Here is a 24,027-nt window from a genome sequence, read left to right as displayed (position 1 = left end):
AACTTGAAATTTGAAATATGAACAGAGAAACAAAATAATTGTTATGAAATTCGTAAAAACGATTTGAATTTTGATTCATACAAAAATACATGTTAGATTTCTAGCAATAATTTAAAGTGATCTTTTTATGAACGTAGATAAAATTGTGTATAAACATTTTTTTCGTCTTTAACATTATTACCTCGTTTAGGCGATGTGCCCCTTCAAGGAAGGCTCTCCCTTTTTTGCGGGAGTTTTGGACGGTAGAGCAACGTAAGCAAAAGGAGGAATGATAGTATGCTGCCAGCGGAGCGGGGTAAGCTGATGGTCGCCCTGTTTTTGTTTTTTTTTGAGAAAGAAGTTCGAGGAGGAAGCACCTCCGCTGTTACCAGATACACGATGAGACGACTCTTGGATCAGCATTGTTGGCTTGCAGCTTATTTTATTTGTGATATTTAATGGGGTTGCTCCTAGGACGTTGTGATACTTATTAGGAAATTCATTACCAGTCAAGTGTAGAAATTTGGCTTGAGAGAATGGTTTTTTTTGTGGGATTTGTGGTGAGCATGTGCTCTAGGCGATGGCAAGGAGTTTTGAGAGTCAGTTTAGCATGGTTATTTTTATAGTGCATAATACCTACGTATCTCTTGCTTCTCATACATTTCCGCAGGATATTTCTCTCAGTAGCCAAGATTTTTTTGAAGTGTCGTTTGTTAAGTGATGCATAGACAGATACCATGTATTCGATGATAGGTCTGATAAATGTTTTGTAGATATGTAAGAGAGTTTTGGAGCTAGTGTCAGATCGTTTACCGGACAACAATTTCAAGAGATTAGCTCTCTTCCTTGATATCTCTATAGTGTGCTGGATATAAGTGTTCCAATTGAGAAACTTATTATAATGAATTCCCAAATAGGACACTGACAGTCTGTATTCGAGCCTTTCTCCTAAGACAGTTATCTGGTTTACCTCATTCGTTCTACTTTATGAAGAACTGAATAGGATTACTTAGTTTTAGTGTGGTTTACAGTGATCCTCCATTTGTTGCACCATCCCACTATTTTGTTTAGTTGAATTTCTGCTCTGTCGAACATAGACGAGTGTCTCTGCGTAGTAAGTAATGCCCTTAGGGTACCTGCGGTAAGTAATGCCGTGTCATCGGCATATAGCAAAATAGTTTCTGACCTGTGCATGAGGTGGGGGATGCCACTATTATATATTGTGTATAATGAAGGAGCTAAAATTGAGCCCTGTGGAACTCCAGCTAGTGGAGTAAATGGTGTTGAGAGTTTTTTGGCTGTCTTTACTCGGATTATCCGATTGGAGAGATAGGAATGGATGGTTTTGATGATAGAGGTAGTCCAATGCGATGGAGTTTTTCAATCAGTCAGGCATGCCAGACTTGATCGAAAGCCTTTTGGACCCGAGAAAGATGCCTATGGCGAAACCATTGTGTTCGGTTATGGATTATGAGGTGAAAGTGGCTGATTCGATCAATGCATTTTGAGTGAAGTGTTCAGCTTTGAATCCAAATTGGAAGTTGTGAATGATAAAGTGAGCCTCTAGGAATTCTATGAGTCTTTCTATTTTCCCAAAAAAATTTACCAAGATGTAAATTGGAGCTGAAAGGTCAGATAACAGAACAAGTGTTGGAGTTTAAATATGTATGCATCACATTATCTAGCTACGTAAAGCTCGAAACAGAAGTGGAAGATCAAGTGAATGAAGCAAATAGAGTCGCAGGTTGCCTGAATGAAACAATATGGAGAAATAAAAATATTGGCAAAGAAATAAAATGCAGAATTTACAAAACAGTCATCAGACCTATAATGACATGCGTGGCATAAACATGATCTGACACAGAGAGGACAAGAAGAATATTAGACACAGTCAGAAACCAGGAAAAATTTATGGTAAAATACTTCTTCTTCTTCTTCTTCTAATGGCGCTACAACCCTTTGTGAGTCTTGGCCTGCTTAACAATGTTCTTCCATTCTGCCCTGTCGGATACTTCCCTTCGCCACTGCCTGATGTTCATGGTTTTAAGATCCCTTAAATGTATGGTAAAATACTATGGGACACAAATACAGATATACGACGTAGATGCAAGGTGGAGAACATCAAGGACTGGGTAAGAAATAGAAGAGTAAAATGGAATGATCATATAAGCCGAATGACAACAAATAGAGTAGTAAAGACGGCAAGAGACGGTTCTCCAATAGGAAGACGATCAGTAGGAAGACCAGGGAAACGATGGAGCAAGTTACTGGAGGTACATTGAAAAACAGACATCATGTCTACATATTAAGAGGAAGAAGGAGAAATCAATTTTGAACTCTTGAGCTTCTTTAAGAACCTGGTGGAAAGTGAAAATCTGGTTAATGGTCTAGCGGCACGGCCAGAAATATGCCTAATATTTTCCCAGACAGGCTTCGATTTAGGGCTTCAATCTGTCATACAAGATGTTTGAAAATATTTGACAGGTGAAGTTCAGAAGGGTTACTTCTCAGTCGGTAGTTATCGCATTCCAGTTGGGCTCCTTTTTTGTGTAATGGACATAATATCAAACAATGCTCCAGTCTTCTGGCACTTCTTCTTCTGGTCAGATATTATCGTGTCAGTCATCTGTTGTCGCCAGTGTTTAAACAACTATTGGAATTCCATTACTGCCTAGACATTTGTTGTTTTTAAATTTTTGTGTGTGTGTGTGAGAGAGAGAGAGATGGCATTAGACAAAAAATCTTTTTACCACAGAAAATTGTTATAAGGATGTTTAAATTTTTATTTTAGAATCGTTTATAAACTTGATTAGAATATTATATATAGATTTGTCAGAATAAGATAAAAGATTGCTGATGTTAACTGGTAGGCTAATATTGAGATCAAGTAAACCTAAATATAGGCTTCGAGTCTGTTCCCTATGATTAGGACAATCGAAAAATAAGTGGTTCAAATCTCCGACAGATTTACCATCACAAGGACAGAAAGGAGTTTCATAGATTCCAATCCTATGTAGATGCTCTGGAAAGAGGCCATGGTTAAGTTTTAGCCGGGTTATTAACGAATTTTTTATCTAGCCATTTTACTTATCTGCTGTGGGGGCTTTATAAATTTCTCGTTTACGACTTCTAGTTGTGTTGGTATCCTCATTGCTGGTAAGCAACTTGCTATCCTTATCGTTGAGTATGTTAGGTTTTGGTTTAAATTCTTTTCTATATAATATAATAGGCGAGTCATCCTAATTTCCAGCGTTTTCTGTCGAAGCAATCTTCAGTTTTTAAATCTCTGGTGGTCATTGCATCTTCGACATCTTCTCTCCATGACCGTATTGATCTACCTAGTTTTCTTCTAGTGGGCGGAGTCTATGTTTCTGTATTTGTTGGTCATCTATTTTCAGCCATTCTTTGCCCATCCATACCAGCTCATTTGCGATTTATTTAAACTTCTCTACATGTTCTGCTGCTCTTCTGCGAGGTGTGGGATCTGCAAAACCTGCTGCTTTGTTGAGATTTGTAAGTGGTATTGGTTTCATGCATCCCGTCACTCTCTTGCAGGTCTCATTGAGAGCCATGTCTACCTATTTGGTGTGAGCACATCTCTAGGAGTAAGGGAAACTGTTAGTATATACACAGTATAAATAACAACACAGTATAAATAACAACAACTATTGTTGTCTATACTGTGGTATATATCTCAAAATTGTAGGTTATCATTGGAACTAGCCAATATATATATTTTATATCTCCATTTACAATTTTAGTGTTATCAGAAAAGTGTATATAATTTTTATTGTTTCCCCTCTATCTTGACTCACGAATTAAAGTTAACAGCAAATTGGTAATTCCAGTATACAAACTAGATTTTGGTAATTTCGTTAGAGACATAAAAACGCCGAACCTATAGATAAATCCAGTTCTTTTGCAGTTAACCCCAGAAATTTGGGTTTAGTTAAATACATAATAAATTTTATTGATGGGTAATCAAATTCAAAAGTCAATGTCGAAGAAATCTTGGAAATGATCAACAGGTTCTCCGATAAAAGTAGCATTGTCAATATATGCTTATGCTACCGGTAAATATGCTTATGTTATTTAATTTGTTTTTGTAGCAGTTTTGAGTTGAAATTAAGAAGAAGGAAGATTGGATTCATGAAGACTGTGGGCAAAGAGAAATAAAGTAAAAATACAAAAAATCAAAAAATAAATCAAACAAAAATAAAACAGATTGTGATGCTAAAAACAAAGAAGCAAAAGGAATATGTAGACAAAAAAGAGAAAGCAACTGAAAAGTAGTTAGAAACGAAGAAGTTCAAACTAGTTAAAAAACCAAGGGAAACACCAAAGAGTTACCCATTTTTTTTTAGATATAAAGAAGAGTTACATTTGGGAGAAATAACGGATAAACCAAACAGAAGAAAAAACATTTTGAAGATTTAAAACGACGAGTAATAAATACCAACAATAGAAATAATAATAATGAATACAACAAAATGACCAAGAACAAAAAGACGAGACTCGTCAGTAGATGGGGCAGAAGAAGTAATTAATAAAAGAACTTAAAAATAATAGAATCGCAGGAGGAAGCGGAAACTAGTAGACCTATTGTACAATTTCAGCTTTGTACAATAAATCAAATGCTTCATATTTTAATCTTCTAAGCTTCCTCTTTAAGCTTCTAATATAGTTTCGCAGTAACTTCATAAATCCTCTGTTTTTTGATACTACTGGCTGACAATATGATAGATCTTCGTCCTCTGCGTCAAGTTATTCATTTCAGCACCTGGAGTGTATCAGTAGTTGCTAGTGTATCATCACAAATAACATAATCTTCAAATTGATCATCTACAAATTTGAAGTTTATCACATGCTTTAAAAACACTTCTTCTTCTTCTTCTTCTTCTGTGCCTTATCCGGTCCGGATGTTGGCGATCATCAAGGCTATCATGGTTTTGTTGACTGCTCTCCGAAACAGCTCCGCGGATGTCATCCCAAACCATTGTCGGAGATTTTTCAACCACGAGATACGACGGCGTCCCGGTCCTCTCCTGCAAATACTTTACCCTACATAACGAGTTAAAGAATTCGATATTTTTCTTCGTTCCGCATCACGTGCCCGAGATACTCAAGCTTACGTTGTTTCACTAAATTAAGCACTTCTTTTTCTTTTCTCATGCGCTGTACCTCAACGTTGGTGACATGGTCCACATACGATATTTTTAGTATCCTCCTGTAGATTCACATCACGAAGGCTTCAATCCGCTTTTCTGTGGCTTGCGTGAGTGTCCAGGCTTCAACTCCATATAGTAACACTGGAAGAATTTAGAACCTCACTATCTGCATCTTAGTTCCCAAACTGAGATCACTGCAGCACAGCTGGGATCTTAACTTGATAAATGTAGACCGTGCCATTTCAATTCTGGATCTAATCTCTTGAACGTAGTCCCATTGTGAGTTAAGAGTAGTTCCGAGGTAATCTGTCGACTCTCTGGATTATGGACTCTGGGACTCTGGACTCATCTAAATTTGCACCGCTGACAACCATGAATTTAGTTTTCTTAATATTAAGGTCTAGTCCGTATGTTACGCTTACAGTTCTTACTAGTAAGGCTTGTAGATCATTTAGGCTGGTTGCTAGTAACACAGTGTCATTGGCGTAGCGGATATTATTGATGTATTCACAATGTGATAGTTTTGTGAGGGCTTCAGTAAAAATTTCCTTAGAGTATATATTGAAAAGAGTCAACGAGAGTACACAGCCTTGCCTTACTCCTCACATGATCTTCACTTAGTCGGTCAGCTGGTCTTCGACCTTGTATATATGTTCCAGTATAAATTCATGATGATCCGAATGTCCTTATCATCCAATCTTACTCTTCGTAGGGCGGCGAACATCTTCTAGTGCTGGCAACGGTCAGATGCCTTGGCGTAGTCAATAAAACAAATTTTAGACATCACGGCATCTCTGAAGTAGGACTTGTAAGGTGAAAAGTGCTTCACGTGTATCCATGGAATTGCGGAATCCAAATTGCATTTCACCAACATTTTCTTCGCATTGCCTTCAACAACACTTATACACTATAATTAGCGACACATCCAGATACATTTCTTCAAGCCTTGTTTACTATCCCAATTACGTGCAAAACCAAGTCAACAAGCATTTTAATAAATCAGCGAACTTAGCTTTTCGTTGTCTTTTGCAATAAAAATGACTGTTTGATTAATAATATTTATTGTCAATAAACTGCTTACTGGTAATCCAGATTCTTCCACATCATTTTTCATGCCATTCTTAACTGCATTGATAACGTCAAATTTTTCACGTGGGATTAAAGTTTTCATGTCGAGGTGACGTTCATGTTGACAATACTTGTGGGTTAAGTACTTACACTGGTTAAAAAAAAAAACTAAAGCAAAGAACCAAAACATAACGTAAGTTACGCGGATGTGCTTGCCCAGAAAATTTAATAAATAAGTAGAAATTTAGTGAACAATAAAAAAAAAATAAAAAAAAATGTTCAAGGAATAGCAGATAGAATAACTAAATTAATATTAGGTAATTAATCTTTCTAACTTCGAGTTAGAGAGTATGTACTTACTATAAAGTGAAATTAATCGTAACGAAATTTAGAATAACCAATCGCTAAATTGTTCATTGTGCGTTTTAAATTAGGTATTTTTCACCTACAAAGTACATATATTTTAAAATTTTAGAATAATTTCTTTTAAAACTTTAATAATAATCAAAGATAAAAAAAATTTTGTTTTCATAATTCCTTATAATAATATTCCTTATTCAAGGTAGTTGCGGCATCTATGAACATTTGTTTACATTAAACTACAAATTATTCTAAAAATCTGCAAAATACTGCAAAATTGGTAAGATTTCGCAAACAGTTTATAAATTGAAGGAATATATAATTATATTTGTAATCAGTCGATCGTATTATACCTACTCTATTTAATGATTAAATTGTATTTAATGATTTATTTGTATATTTAATTAGAATGTTAAACAAATATACATATTTAGAAGCAGACAACCAACATTACAACAAAATGTCATGATAACAGCTGATTGATTGTCATTTAACAAGTAACATGTGCAACAAGTAACTGCACGGTTGAACTTGGTATTTGGTATGTTTGTTGTAATTTTTTTATTTCTTAATTTTATTTACATTCAATGACTTTCATTGCGTTGTATATGTTTTGTTTTCCTCTATATCAGATATGTTTTTGTTGCAGACTGTGCTATAACATCTTGCACAATGTCAAAAGCTCTAAGAAGATTCCTCTTTCGAGGTCTTAGTCAAAAGAAGACATATAAAGCAATTAAATATACTGGTGTAGGTGTAGTTGGTGGTATAGCTACATTGGCTTCAACCCCAGTTTTATCAAATTGTTCTGAAGACAACACTGTTATTAATAAAGCTAATGGAGCATTAAGATTTTTAAGGTAATAATAATTAGATCTTTTGTTTTTTCCCACATTGTCACATTTATTTTATTTTTGCCCAGACTATATTAAACAGATTGTTCCTTTTTCATTACTTTCTTGTGTAGGAATTTACTATGAATATGTATATAAAACTGTGCATGCTGCTGAAAAACTTTTAGTGAAATAAAACTCTTTTATAACTATTATTTTAAATTAGTTTTCCATGTGTGTTGACTTAACAACTGATCTTTGAAGTAAATTATTTCACAAAGTTATTCCTTTCTGGTATATGATCTCACTACATCTCATAATATATTTATGAGATAACTTATGATAGTTATAATATTTCTTGCAAATACGAAAATAAATGAAAACATTAGGAGGCAATGCAAAGTTGATCCAAAGTAGATACAAATTTTTACTATTAAGATATGAAGGATGTCTTGATCTTCATATGAATTCTGGCATTAAATCAGTTTTCATTTGTTTATAGTCAATTGCAAGATATTTGTACATATTTGTTCGCCCATAACCTCATGTTTGTCCATTTTATATATCATAACACAGTATAGATGTTATTTATAGTTGTTATTTATACTGTGATCATAATCTCCAGATTGAACAGTTCCTCTGAGTATATGTAGAACTTTGCACTTGTCTAGTCCAAAGTGCATACTGATATTAGAGAAAGTTTCCACAGTTTTTAGCATCTGATCGATGTGGTTTCTTGTAAAAGCCATTAATTTCAAATTTAAAATAAAACATTCAAAATTAATTATTATTATGTTTCTGCAGTAATAATATTTTTCCACTATTTGCTTCCTCATAATGAAATTTGCTTATTTTGATTTCTCCTTATAGATCTATAAAAATCGGATTATGGATATCACTAGACTACTACTTTTCCTCGATGGGATTGGATGAATCATGCACAAATTACAAATTTATGATGAGCCGAATTCATCAGCGGTCTGCTGAGAGAATTCTACGTGGTTGTCTAGTCAATGGCGGATCTTATATAAAACTAGGACAAGGGTTATGTTCAATGGGTCATATACTTCCTGAAGAATACATAGAAACATTAAGGTGTCTTCAAGATAAATGTTTAAAGAGAGAAGAAGGGGAATTACAAAAGATCTTTCAAAAGGATTTTGGAAAGGATCCTGAAGAGTTGTTTGAAAGTATTGATAAGGAACCTATTGCTGCTGCTAGCATTGCCCAGGTATGTCTCACCATTCAACACTAAAATAATTAAAAATTATTCAATATAATTTTTCGAATATATATATTTTTTAAATAAATCAGATAGCATGATCAATTCTTTATTTGAGGCTTTAAATTACAAAAATTTTAATTATGATTATAAAAAGGTATATTTATTTTAAAAAAACCGTTTTGGGCTTCATCACAGAACGTTTTCGGAATGACTATTCCATCATCAGTGCTGCTACTAGGTATACATTTGTGAATCCACTAAATATCTATGTAAAAACCCTTTAAATGTTATTAAATTGGTTTTATATTACATTGTTGCTGATAATTTTACAGGATGTTAAAATTTTAAACATATTTACTTCATGGAAAATTAAAACTCATAAACTGGGGTTGCTGGCCCTGAGACATAGTCTATCTAAGAACCTTACATAGTCAAGATTTCCATAAAGATATGTTGGATGTCCCCGGTGAGTCATAAAATAAATCAAATTGATCACATACTTGTAAAAACTGCAATGAGAGCTGTAAAGGAAGAAATAAGAAATACATTTAGAAGTCAAAAGTAGAAGGGCGAGCAAGCCAAAGACCAATGGACGATATGGAAGACAGATAGATGCAAATAAAATATGTAAAACAGGACATGGCTCAATTGGTGGTACCAATAAAAAAACAAATGAGACACATTGCTTAGTATGATAGAGATTGTAGCAAAGCAATACTACTCGTAGTATTGTCAAAATGGTTCAATACAAACACAAACAAATAATTTTTTAACAGCAAAATTAGATTCAATCTTTACATATATACAGTGGTGATCCTAATTAGACGTTTTAGAGAAACTTGACATATTATTAAATATCTGAAAATTTAGGATATGGGGTTTTTGGATATGCCCAATTATTCCAAAATATTTACAGCTTCCTACCACTTCCGGTTATATCGGAAGTTAACTCTCTCTTTAGTTCCATTCCTCCTTGTGGAGTATTGGGCACTTATGCGATTCTTGGCTAAAAGTTCTTTGCGATCTTTTTTGAAGTTCCTGCTTCCCATATACATTTAACAGGCATGTTACTGTTCATTCTATGATTGTGTCCTAACCAGCCGAGTTGTCTTCTTTTTATAAACTGGTTGTTGTGAGTTCTCTCTTCTACAACATAGGTAGAGAGCCAGAGGTTGGAACTGGCTGAATATGAGACTTTGATTGAAGAATCCTTCGTCGAAACAATTTCTAAGTCGAATTGGTAGTAAGTAATGTTTGATGAGTTTAAAGCAGTTTATTTTTTGTAGCAAAATTACAAAAATACTTTGTTAGAAATCGTATTTAACTAAAATTAACTTTATTCTTTATTTTTCTGCTATACAAAAGAGTTTTATGTAGTACGAGTATAAGTTGCAAAACTACTGAGATTACACTGTTGTGTTGGCGAGGAAGTGTTTGGTTTGAGACGCGAACATATAATGACTTTTTGGGCGTACTTTCAATTTTTTCACCAAACGCGACTTGCCTTCACGTTGTTTGAATTGTTTTAGAATTCTGCGAACACTTCTTGTAGACACTTTATTCAAATAATTATTTTATTTAATTTGGGCATACTATGTGGATATTTTGCTTTTTTGTTAGTCCATATAATCCTATGTCTAAATTATTATTATGTTGCATTATGGCCGATCCCACATATTTGTTTAGAAATTTCTTAGCGCTAGAGGGAGAATGCAGAAGGCAAAGGGGAACCACTGCATTAACTGCTCATAGAGCACCCCCAGGAAAATCACCATAGAATTGACAGTGCAATTGCAAACCTTTACTAATCATGGAAAGCGGAGGCCAAGATTCAGCAGGAGACGAGAAACATATTTATACCACGAGACCTCTCAGGTCGTAAACATGCGAAAACCTCGTGAACAAATCCTAAAAATAAAGAAATCTAATTTTAGAATGTGCACATGGAATATTAGAAGTCCATTTGCGGCTGGGAAACTTCACAACGAAGTTCTGATATGGCATGCGAAGAAGAAGAAGGGGGAGAATAGTAGTACATATAATTTGTAAAAATTCTTAAGTGCAAGTAGCGTTACTACTTAAAAAAAATTTGTACGCCACTGGAAGTCCAAGAATATTTTTACTCAGAATGGTCATCACCATTTCCAGGAATTTAGTGTCTACATTTTTGATACTCAACTATATATAGATAAGAATATATGTCTATCTCACAGTTAATTTTCTTTATTATATTTTTAGGTGTACAAAGCTGTAACGAAAGAAGGCGATCCGGTAGCTGTAAAGGTCCAGTACATAGACCTTCAGCAACGATTCACTAGTGACGTTGTAACCATAAAAATGCTATTAAGAATTGCTGGAATTTTACATCCAAAATTTGACTTCTCATGGATAATCAACGACATGGAAAATGCGTTGAAACAAGAATTAGACTTCATCAATGAAGGTTTAAACGGAGAAAGATGTGCGAGAGATCTACAACATTTAAAATATGTTCATGTGCCTAAAATTTATTGGGATTACACAAGTTTGGTACAGTATAATAACAGTTATTTTATTATTATGAAATGTATTTATGAATTAGGGCTAGGTTTGTAAATTGTAGACTTAGGGTTAAACATTAAACCTTATATATATATATATATATATATATATATATATATATATATATATATATTAGTGGATTTTCTTGGGTTTAGGTTCATAAGAAAATTGTTTTGATACTAAGAGTCCTTGTAAAATGGACTCCCAAATAGGAAACCGAGTTTCTGAGAATAAGGTCCTCTTCTAACAGAGCTATTTGGTCTCGGACATCGCGACAATTTGAAGATTTAAATAAAATTAGTTGTGTTTTGGAGGGATTTATGGTCACCCTCCATTTATTGCACCAACTAATGACTCTGTCTATATAGTTTTGCACTCTTTCGAATACAGACAATTGTCCACGCTCTCTGTGTGATCCCGACATGAGGAGAGCAGTGTCATCAGCATACAGTAGTAGGATCTCCAATCTATGCTGTGGGCGGGGATGTCACTATTGTAGACTGTGTATAATATTGGAGTAAGAATTGAGCCCTGGGGCACTCCAGCTTTCCCATTTATTGTCAATTTTAAAACTTCTTCTTCTTCTAGTTCCATGAGCGTTATCGATCGTTGGATATCATGTTGGCTACCATATTCGCTATCGTGACTTTATTGACAGCAGCTCTAAATAACGATGTAGTTGATTTTCCATACCATTGCCTTAGATTTTTCAGCCATGATGTTCTTCTTCTACCAGGATCACGATTACCTTGGATCTTTCCCTGAATGATCAGATGTAAAAGCTCATATTTTTCACGGTGTCTCTTAATGTGACCGAAGTATTCCAGCTTACGTTTCTTTATTATATTGACCAGTTGTTTTGTTTGGTTCAGCCGTCTAAGGACTTCCTCATTTCTAACTCTGTCGACCCAGCTTATTTTCAGTAGTCGTCTGTATACCCACATCTCAAAGGCTGTCAAGCGTCTAAGGATAGCCTCAGTTAGAGTCCACTCTTCCACTCCATACAGCAGGACAGGAAAGATGTAGCAAGATGTCATTCGAACTCTAAGGTCAATGCTAAGATCGTGACTGCAAAGTACGTTTCTCATTTTTACAAAGGCAGCTCGGGCTTGTTCTATTCGGCTTTTAATTTCTGCGGTTGGATCCCAGCTCTCATTGATATTACTGCCGAGATACAAGAGTTTCTCTACTCTGTCCAGTGTGGCATCTCCGACTTTTATACCGTCATCCTGTATATAATTTTGTTTGCTAACTATCATATATTTAGTTTTCTTAACGTTGAGTTTTAATCCATACTGATCACAACTCTGTTTTATTTTGTTCATTAGATTTTGACACATCTAATATTGTTGACGGTTACTCCATTCACAATAATACCTTCGGTTGTCTCCATTAAATATTTAATCCGAATATAAGTTAAAAAGTAAAGACGACAATATACAGCCTTGTCTCACTCCTCTTTTTATATTTATTTCATCCGACAGTTTTTGTTCAGCCTTTATTCTTGCCACTTGATGCCAGTATAGATTTGTAATTATTCGTAGATCTTTACCGTCCAATCCAGCTGTTTCCAATATTTCTAGCATTTTGTTATGTCGGACTTTGTCAAAAGCCTTTTCAAAATCGATTGCACAAATGTACACATTTTGATTTATACCTCTGCATCTCTGTACTAGCACCGGTATACTAAACAAGGCTTCTCTTGTACCCAAGCCACTCTTAAACCCAAATTGAGTATTGCTAATTCTGTCCTCTAACAGCGTGTAAATTCTGCTGTGTATTACTCGCAGGAAGATCTTCAAAACGTGACTCATCAGACTTATTGTCCGATAATCACCGCATGTCTTTGGACGATGTTTCTTAGGTATTGTGACAAATGTCGACTTTAACCAATCTGTTGGTAATATCCCAGTGTCATAAATTCTGTTAAAGAGATTACACAGAGCTTTATTTCCATTTTCTCCCAAAAACTTTAGTATTTCAGCACTTACTTCATCGGTACCAAGTGCTTTTCCATTTTTTGCCGTTTGTATTGAACGTGTAACCTCACTTTCTGTTATAGATGGACCTGATATAGCAATCGGTGTATAGTGTTCTACTCTCTCATCTTCAAATAATTCAGAAATGTAGATTTCCCATTCTTTTAACTGTTCATTGATGTCTAATATTCTGTGTCCGTTTCTGTCTTCTAAACTTTGGGATACTTGTTTCCGTTTGTTTCCAGCGACCTCTTTTAATTTCTTGTGCAGATGAAATGTATCGTGTTTCTTTTCATATTGTTCAATTTCATTACATTATTTACTATGAAATTGTGTTTTCGCGTGTCTTATCTTCTGCCTGATTATTGCGTGGATCCTCTTGTATTCGTTTTTACCTTTATTTCTGATTTCTCTTCTTTGATCCATAAGTCTCAGTATTTCTTCTGTCATCCACCCTTGTTTTTTCTTGCTTTTAGCGCACTCAATTTTGTTTCTTGAACAGTCTTTAAGATGTCTTTAATTCTCGTCCAGTTTTCCTCAGTACTTTCCTCTTTGCTTGATGTAAACTTCATTTTTTGTTCTAATGTACTAGTTATTTCTTGTTTTACAGTATCATTTAACATCTTTTCTCTATCAATAGTAACTGTTTGCTTATTCGTCCTTGCAACTCTTTTTAATCTTAGTCTTATTTTTCCTACTAAAATATTGTGATCTGTTGGTACATCTGCGCCTGGATATGTTTTTACTGCTAATACTGAATTTATGTATCTGTTATTTATACATATGAAGTCGATTTGGTTACGAACAACTCGTTCAGGTGTTTAGTTTAGTTCAAGTTTAAAACTTAGAACTTGTTATATGGCGAAAAAATAACATTAAGGCAACTATGAAAAACATAGGCATTCGCCTTGGACTTAAATGCGTTTTTCTACAAGAGAAAAACAAAACTCATTATTACCACAAAAATAATCTAAATACAATACTTACCAACGCCTTGTCGGTTCAAACACAACTAAATTCAAAAATCAGAATATTTGTCAATTTATATCGACGAAAATTGGACGTGACTACTGCTCCTATAAAAATGGAATGTCTATTTAAAAATAAATTTGAAATATTTTTAAGAAATGAAATGGAATTTGACGAAAAATAAAGCATGTTACATTAATTGTAACACATGAGTATTTTAATCCAATCGACCATCTATGGGACACCCTGAGAAGATGAATTCAAGTTCGGCTATCCTGCCCAGACAACTTGCCTGAGCTTAGTGCGGCTCTTTAGACACTGTGGGACGAAGTGAACCAACTTCATATTCAAAATTTAATTCCCATAATTCTAAGACGTATGCAGGGTGGTATAACAGCCCCATTAAAAAATCCTAAGTATTAATAACAAATGAGATAACTGTTTTTTATCAACACAGACTTTTCATTTTCTCAATTTTCGAAAAATGCCATGTTTTTATAAATCAATAATTTTTGTGCATAAATTATGTTTCTTATTTCAATTAATTGTTCCTCCTTAAATATATACCCAATTTGTAAGTGCCATCTCAAAAAATGTGTCTCTTTCTCTATAAAATAGACGTGGATGGATTCACCTGAGTGTATATTCTCAAATTTGTGCTTTTTATTCAATGTACACCAGTTCTTAAAATACATACATTGTACTCATGTTATACTTTTTTTTATTGTAGAGGGTACTGGTTACAGAGTTTATAGATGGATACAAAATAAGTGACGTGGAACATCTGAAAAATGAGAATTATTCGTTGACAGATTTAAACAACAAGTTATTTGAAGCTTTTGGTCACCAAATATTCCAGACTGGTTTTGTTCATGGCGATCCACATCCTGGAAATGGTAATTTTGTTTCGATGATATACTAATATTGTTTAGTATAATATTGCTAATAGTGTTTAAATGATTCATCATCATCATCATCATTATGATCATCGTCATCATCATCATCATCATCATCCAGCCTTCATTTATCACGTCCACTGCTGGATATAGACCTCCCTTAAACTCCTCCATTTTTTATTATTTTGTGCTCTTTGTTGCCAATTTTTGGTGATACGCCTGATGTCGTCAGCCCAACGTGTAGGTGGTCTTCCTCTACTACGTTTGTCTGCTCTTGGCCACCAATTTGTAATTTTGCTCGTCCATCGTGAGTCGTGCATTCTCGCTACATGGCCTGCCCAGTTCCATTTCATTTCCGCTATGCGTTCCACTACATCAGCAATATTCGTTCTTCTTCGCAGATCTTCGTTTTTTATTCGGTCCCGCTACGTCACTCCCAGCATAGATCGTTCCATTCCTCTCTGTGCCACTCTCAATTTCGAAGCTGTAGTCTCGGTTAGAGTCATAGTTTCCGCCCAATAGGTCATGACCGGTAATACGCATTGGTCAAAGACTTTTATTTTGAAGCTAATTGGTATGTTAACGCTTAGAGTATCACGCAGTTTTCCAAAGGCTGCCCATGCTAAAGTAATTCGTCTTTGTATTTCGCATGTTTAGTTATCCTTGCTGATTCTTATTTCATGACCCAAATACGTATATATAGCCTCTAATTCCACCACTTCTTCTTGAATAGTAAAATGGTTATTGGGGACCATATTTGTCATAAAATTAGTTTTGGTCAAGTTCATTCTTGGGCCAACCTTCGAACATACAAAATCTAATTTATTTAACATTTCTTAACTTAATTTAATATTTCTTAATTTATGAATTTCGCATTTTCCATTGGTTAGCTTTCTACGTAGAACTTTTAGGCTGTTATTTTCCTCTATAGTGCGTTTAATATTATCGGTTTTAAATTACCTTAAATCTCTCCTGATTGCATTCGAAACAGTTTTATTCATTGCTCTTAGAGTGTGGCTGTCTGATTTCTTATCACTTCTCATTTGTCTTCTTTGATTCAACAGCGTTTCAGTATATGGACTTATTTTACTATCTGATTTTCTTTTAGAACAGTGTACTCGGTGACTTTCTTGTAAGGCATTTATGATGCAATTATTTAAGTCGTTAAGATCGTTCTCGGAGGTTTCATGCAGTTCTTCTTCTTTCAGTGCCTATTCGTTCCGAATATTGGCAATCATTCTGGCTATAATTATTTTATTGACTGATGCTTTAAATAGATTCGTTGTTGTTGTGGAGAACCATTTCCTCAGGTTCTTCAACCATGATATTCTCCTTCTCCCAATTCCTCGCTTTCCGAATACTTTACCCTGTAGGATTACCTTCAGTAATCTGTATTTAGTGCTGTTTCTCATTATATGTCCGAGATATTCCAACTTTCTCCTTTTAATGGTATACATCACCTCTCTTTCTTTGCCCACTCTTCGTAATACGGTCTCGTTGGTTATCTTGTCTGTCCATGATATCCTTAGAATTCGCCTGTATAGCCACATCTCGAAGGCTTCAAGTTTTTTCTCCATTGCTTCAGTTAGTGTCCAGGATTCAACTCCGTAATACAATATTGAGAAGATATAACATCGTAGGAGCCTTACTTTTATCTCCAGATTAAGATTGTGGCTTTTAAAGAGTTTGGCCATGTTATTGAATGCACTCCTAGCCTTCTCTATTCTACATTTTATTTCCTGTGAGTGATCCCATTGTTCATTTACTGTTGTTCCAAGATAGTTATACTGTTTTACTCGATCCACTGGTGTATTATTGATAAGTAGTTGAGCGTCTCTAACTTTATTTTTGCTGATGATCATAAATTTAGTTTTTGTTATATTTACTTGAAGTCCAAATCTTTCACTTACTTCATTTACTTTGTTTATTAGTTGCTGTAAACTGTTCAAACTGTCTGCAAAAATAACGGTGTCGTCTGCATAACGGATGTTGTTTAGGCGTTCTCCATTTAGAAGTATTCCATGTTCGCATTTTTCCAAGGCTTCACTAAATATTTCCTCTGAATCACCTGAATGAACCTTTCATGCAGTAGTAGCTTATTATTATGTGCCTAATATTAGTTGATATTTAATGGGGGTGTCGTGATATACCATGAGATTTATTTTTAATCATTATGTTCCTTTCTCTTTTTATGTTTATTTGGACTTTCGCTTGTATCATTCTGTGGTTAATGCTTGTGGTGAACTTGTTGAGTACTGTTACATCTTTAATTATTTGTTTTTTGTCACTTATGATGTAGTCGATTTCGTTCCTTGTTCTACCGTTTGAACTTTCCCAGGTCCACCTTCTGTGCATCTTTTTGTAAAAGAAGCAGTTCATATAGAATAAATTATTCTAGAGTAGGAATCCTAGTAGCGTTTCTCCTCGGTCATTTCTTTCTGGGGAACCGAATTTTCCCAAGGATGTTTCTAGCTCTGTTTCTTTTACACCTATTTTTGCGTTGAAATCACCACATAAAATTTGTGAATTGAGTACGAAAGTCATTAAGCGCAGTAGATATATCGTCATAAAATATTTCGATTTTTTCGTCTGTATGGTCTGTTGTTGGAGCGTATACTTGGATAATTTTGAGTTGATATCTACTGTTCAGCTTCAGAATAAGATATGCCACTCTAGATGATATACTTTGGATGTTTATTATCTTGTTCGCGTGGTTTTTATGGACAAAGAAACCGATGCCTCAAACTAATGTAGTTTCAGGGCCAATCTGATAGAATATGATTACAAAAATAAAAAAAAAATGAATCCTAAAGACATTGACTATTTTAAATTCATACTAAATAGAACTTTTCACTATAATTTTTTCATTACAATTTTTTTTGTGTGCATGCGTCAGTTTCAGTCATTTGTTCGTACCTTTTTTTTGTAAACAAGCATGTTAAAGTATATGTGAATACATGATTAAGATAAAAAAAAACAATACTAAAGAAAGTATTGTTATTGAAAAAAAAAAATACGAAAATAAAGAAATAAGCGTATCCATTAGCAATATTATAACCAAATTGCTTGGCGGTTATTGTTTTACAAATTGACTTACTTCGGCTCGATCTTGTAGGCATATAGCCATGCTTTTAATTGGTATCAAACTCCAGATGATATCAAATTCTGATTGTTTTGTGTGTTTATGTGTTTGTGTATTATATGGGTATGTATTGTGTGTTGCATATGTATTATGTATAATTGTAGATGACTGATTTGTCTCTGACTTCTATTAATCCCCTAATGTTGGTATGGTCTTAGTGCTGACTTCTTCTTTTTGTATTGGCAACCAGAGTTTGATATACATTTTTCTTCGTTAAGTAAGATGAGAGCTGCTTCTTTGATTTTTCTCTTTTCATATCTACATATATGTGATTTGTTGAAGTCTCTGTTTTTGATGTACGTTTCATGCTCGTTTATCCTGGTACTTAGTAGTCTTGCGGTTTCTCCCACATAAAAATTGTTGCATTCACAAAGTATTTTATAGATGCGGTATTTTATCCCTCTTGTGTGTTATTAGGTTTGTTTTGGACAAAACCTCAGTGTATATATGGTATTTTTCATATAAAAATGCATGCACGTCATTCAAGATTTACGACGTCAGAACCCCACAGCGATGCCAAAACATCAGAATAGTTAGCAAGTGAGGAATTTTTAAAATGTCAACTATTTGTCAAACTATTATATAACAGTAAATACACTTAGTTTTAAGACTACTGCAACACACTAACATACATAAGAAAACATTTTAATACAAAATTATATATTCTAAATTTTAAACTTACCTCTTTTACAGCATTAATAGTAAAAACGTCCCGCCATTATTTCTTGTTTAAAATAATCTATCTTATATGAAAGCTTATCAGCTTTCTACAGACTATTTAGTTGTTTTGGCAAAGCACAATCACAATACACAACAATAATTAGTTTTTAAAGCTATTAATCTAAATTTAATATGTATTTATAAATACCATTTATTAATATATAATATATAATGATCAAATTGTGTAAGAAATCAAAACATAAACAAAATTCTTACTCCAAAAAAGCGGCAACACTTTAAACAATTTTGCCACACACTGAACTGTCAAAAAATTTGAAGTATTCCCGTATCAGTTGCGTACAATTGTCTAAAATATTTAATTAAAATTATTATTTTGTGGAATATTAGACTTAAACGAGTTATTTCATAAAATATATATTAATAATAACAAATGTTTTTGGTTATTTAATAAATATAATTCTAAACTTCCCAATATAATGATGATTACATTTTTCTGATTATTATACCATGTTGACGCCTATGAAAGATCGAGCAGTTCTGTATGGGTTTCGTATTATTAGCTGTGTTAGGAACGTTCTGGAAATTTTAAATATAAGTGACGTCACTTTATATAAATTGTGACGTGCACGCATTTTTATATGAAAAATACTATATGGTATTGTTGTCATCGTTAAATCCCTTCTTGTGGGCATTTCTGGTTTGAATATGGTGCTTTGTTGTTTCCTTTCTTCAATATTGTGAAATTCCTTGTTTATAAATGACAATGGGAATAATTTTTTGTTTAAAGCTTTGTTAGCAGGTTTTTTTCTTCCAGAAATGCTTTTTTTTGGAGCAGGTGTTTTGGGCTCTATCATATAATGATAGATAATTCACTTTTATCTACCATTACTTTAGTGGTAATTTAAATCTCTGTTTGTGTGAGTTAGTTTTCTGTAAACGATGGTTGCTACCCTGTATCCTCTTTTGTGATTAACACGCCCAGAAAAGGAATTGCGTTGTTCTTTTCTTTTTCCATGGTAAATTTGATTGATTATTGTTTACTGTTGATGTTAATCAGAAATTTATTCAACGCTTCTGGTTTATGAGGTCAAATGTGGGTCATCTACATATCTTCACCATACTATGGGTTATTAGTCATATTTATGTACAATGTTTTGTTCGAATTCTGCTAATGAAAAAATCTGCTAATAATGGAGATAAGAATAAGCTCATGGCTAATCAAAAATCTTATTTGTAAAAATTAGTTATACGTTTAATCTCTCTAATTTGATAACATATTGTTGAGATTGTCATCTATTTCTGCTAGTTTTGGCAAGATTTGTTGTGAGTTTTTTATAAATGTTGTTGTATTGTGTGCTAAAGGCTGTATTATGTCTTGGAGGAACTTTGATAGTTTGCTCCAAGAAGAATTAAAAATTGGTGGAGATCTTTGTGTATTTTTGGATCTCCGTATAGGTGTGGTGTTTTACTGTAGTGGGTCTTAGTGTTCTTAGTCTGTCTGGTATTCCTTACATTTGTGCAGTGTTTTATATATTTTGTTTTACAGGGATTTAGTTAGATCCTTTTTTTTTTGTTTTGTGTAAAGTCCATTTGTGACTAACTCTTGGATTTTTTCCTGATATTGACTTTTGTCCATAACTACAGTTGCGTTGCCCTTGTCAGCTGGTAATATTATTGTGGGCTCATCTTCTTTTAGATCTTTGATAGCTTTGAGTTCCTCTTTACCAATATTTGCTTTTGATTTTGTACTTTTCTCCAGTTTCTTATTGCACGGTAGTCTATATTCTTCCTTTTCGTGTATTGGTAGTTCTTGACAGACTTTTTAAACTGCACTAATAATGTCCAGTTTAGGAACTGATGGGCATGTTATAGCATAATTTAGACCTTTTGAGAATAGTTGCAGAACCGTAATAAAACTACTGTATTTACTGAGGAAAAATGGAGAAAGTAATCGTTTTTAAAGTCAAGTTTACCTATTCTAACTTGACCAAACCATACCAATCATTCTTGTTTATCTTAATTTATACTATTCACTCGCCTTAACCTTTCATCTTGTTTTAAACATAGTTAACTATACCAAAGAGTATGGAATAAGAGTGTGGTTGATGCCGAAAATGAAACTTTAGTAAAATGTTTAATGAAATTGAAAATATTTGAAGACCTTATTGCAGCATATGGTAAGCCACAAAATAAGAATGCTGAGCTATTAAGGTTTAAAGTTTAGAACAATATATTGATTGAACTTTAGAAAACCATAACTCTTATTATTTGATTGTGTTAATCATTAAAATTCATAAGCGTTTACTATTTTACAGAAAAAACACATATTTAGAAGAAAAATGGGGTTTATTTAAAAAAATGTGGCTTAACATGTTCTTCAATTTAAAAAATCGTAACACTACATCGGAAAAAAAAATAATAAAATTAAATATCTACATTTTCAACTTCTTCATTACGATTGTCAGTAGCTTCTTTAAGTTGATTATAAAAAGTATGGTAGACTGGCGGAATATAAGGTAATAAGCTTTTTATATTTTTCATTTTGTGTTTTGTAATTTTCGGAGGTTATTTGTATTTTTTGGGAATGTTTGATAACTCTATTGTTACAGTTTAGACTTTTATTATGACATTAACTTCTTGATAATCTCCATTGACACTATGATTGACAAAAAATGACCCTACATTTTGTGCTTTAAATCGAAAGCTGTATGTTCCTGCAAAATCTAAGCTCTGCTAAGCTTTTTGTTATCTGCATTAAAACAAAAGGATGCTTTTTAATTGCTTTCAATAATATGTTCCCAACCTTCCGGCATATAAATAGCTTGTGCACGCAGTGGCGAACCTAGAATTTTCCTGTGGAGGTGGTTTTGGTTGGGCACCGAAATTTTTTTATGCTACCTCCACCATTTTAATTCCTTAAAATTTGTGAGTAACAGTGTCGGAATAGTGCCGGGGGGGGGGGGCAGGGGTTAACCTCCAAAATCCCCCCTGGGTGCGCCACTGGGTGCACGGTTTCTTTGACGTTCTTCAATTTTAGCAAAATCTCGATCTGGTGTCATAACATAATGATCACTAACCAGAAAGTGATGTGTTGTTTGTTTAAATTTCTCTACCTTGACTAATTGCTACCAAACAGCCATTAATTGCCAGTTCTTGTGGTAACCTAAACAATAATCGGTAAAAACAACGAGCTCTTCATAACATGACTTGCTCTTTAAAAATTTAATTACAACAGAAGTAACCATGTATACCTTATCGTTGGTACAGGCGTGAATCTCTAAGTTATAAAGACAAATTTTTCTACAGTAAAATGCAGGACCAGTGGTTAATTTTGGCAGAGGCATACTTAGCTGTAAGTCAAACGAGATTACTAATTTTACTAATTTTAACTTGTTTGTAATACATTTTTTTTTTCAGTTTTTATCAAAGGTTGCATTTCGTCAGCTCGAGCTATGTTTAATAAAGTAGTTAACTCTTTTTCTTGCTCCGTATTATTAGCGTCTTTTGCTGCCTTTATTTTAATGATGGTGTCATCACAAGTCTTGCAAGTATGAGATCGAGGTAGTTTAAACCCTATGTTATATTCAGTACAAAATTTTTGGCTCTGCTGTAGTGACTTTGGTATTTAGCAATATATTCAATATGAGCTTTTACTGATTAAATATGTTCCTCTGAAAGTTTATTGGGTCTGTTTTTGTGCTTACCTCTCATATTAGGAATAGGAACCGTAGCCCCGTTTGACTTTATTTTAAAAGTACATATTCTCAATTCTTCCACAAGACTTTTGAAGACCATAAACGCTTAGGAATTCAGTCTTACATACTTTAATCTCCTCATCTCCTACATTAACCAAATATTCAGCAGTGTATTTTCTAGAAATGTTACTTTTCTGTTTTTTCTTTTACGATCTATTCTTACTTTTAACTCTGATATTCACAGAGATAACTGCTTTGAAGGACGAATGAGCTTAACTCCGCATAAGTATCGGTTCCTGTAATTCATCCTAGAATACAAAAACATTACCTACTGTATTAGACTCCAGAATTTGTGAATATTCCAAAATTTTTATCTCAATAACTCGATAAGCCACATGACATACCATATTTTTCCATATAATATAAATGAGATATATTTTTACAAAAACATGGTAAGCCAAAAAAATAAGAAAAAATGCCTACCTTATTAGATTTTGACAAAAAATCATCGCTATTGGGCCTATAGTCTGTCTGCTACACTGTCATCACTATCGTCAATAAAAGTTAAATTTAAACTGCTGTTTTTGCTTAAAACTGCTCTTAATTCAGCACGTGTACGGGAAGTCGACGCCATTTTCATGTGCTGCAATAATCACCCAATAATTTTTCTGTACACAGGTTTCTTTATAGACATGATGCAATAAAATAGAATTCTGTAAAATTGTGGCTTCCAATTATATTGCAATAAGCTTCTCTTTATTTACATTTTTCTTTGTGAGAAAATCAACAATTAGCTGGCAACACCGCTCAGTATTTATTTTTGTTGATGTTCAATGCTTGTGTTCTTATCAATAATCCAATTCTTCAATAATTATATCCTACATTGTTTGTTTTTAGTGTTAGTTAGAAAAGTAAATGGAAACGCACAGTTGGTATTACTAGACCATGGACTGTATCAAGAAGTATCGGCGGAAGATCGAACAGCACTAAGCCATTTTTGGAAAGCCATTGTGTTTCGCGACCACCGGAACATGATGAAGTATTCCAATGAATTGGGAGTTAAAGGTAATTAGTTCATGTTTTGTGAATTCTAATGAAGATTTCTTTTAAGCTTATTAAAAAACAACTGTACTTTGTTTCAAGTTAAGAAAATAACATTGTGCTTATGGAGATCAGTGTTGCCAAAACTCTCAGGCAAGTGTTTCTGATTGTCCATATATGATTCATTCTAATCAGAGCCGTATTCAGTACTGTCTAGTTGTAGTTAATTAATTTCACTAATAAAAGGATACGTATAGTAGAATACAAAATAATGCATTATAAATACTTGTTTCTTTAATTGAAGGATATAGGTATGTAATTATTATAGGACTAATAAAAATAGTTAAATTTTACTATTCTTTAACATTACATATTTATAAACGCTTTAGATAAGATGTAACTAAAAGAAAATAAGTGGAGCTTTTATTTTATTTTCATGTAAGTAATAAC

At 33.6% G+C, this 24,027-nt stretch overlaps 1 protein-coding gene across 5 annotated transcripts in view; it reads left to right on the top strand.

Annotated features, from left to right (window-relative positions):
* The window catches only part of Adck5 (aarF domain containing kinase 5), a 40,502-nt gene that overhangs the window by 2,338 nt on the left and 14,137 nt on the right, over nt 1-24,027 (top strand). For 3 of the 5 annotated variants that reach the window (XM_072543957.1, XM_072543959.1, XM_072543958.1), the window contains exons 2-6: nt 7,225-7,435; nt 8,279-8,639; nt 10,872-11,162; nt 14,853-15,018; nt 23,434-23,601. In XM_072543957.1, coding sequence (XP_072400058.1) covers nt 7,248-7,435; nt 8,279-8,639; nt 10,872-11,162; nt 14,853-15,018; nt 23,434-23,601 — 1,174 coding nt within the window. In that variant the 5' untranslated portion in view covers nt 7,225-7,247. Of the gene's footprint in view, nt 1-6,996; nt 7,117-7,224; nt 7,436-8,278; nt 8,640-10,871; nt 11,163-14,852; nt 15,019-23,433; nt 23,602-24,027 lie in introns of those variants that run through there. The other 2 variants (XM_072543955.1, XM_072543956.1) reach the window with 2 other exon arrangements.

The sequence above is a fragment of the Diabrotica undecimpunctata genome, chromosome 9 (assembly GCF_040954645.1).
Source record: "Diabrotica undecimpunctata isolate CICGRU chromosome 9, icDiaUnde3, whole genome shotgun sequence".
In the NCBI taxonomy this organism is placed as follows: domain Eukaryota; kingdom Metazoa; phylum Arthropoda; class Insecta; order Coleoptera; family Chrysomelidae; genus Diabrotica; species Diabrotica undecimpunctata.
Note: the sequence above shows the minus strand (reverse complement) of the source record. Positions and strands in the feature narration are given on the sequence as shown.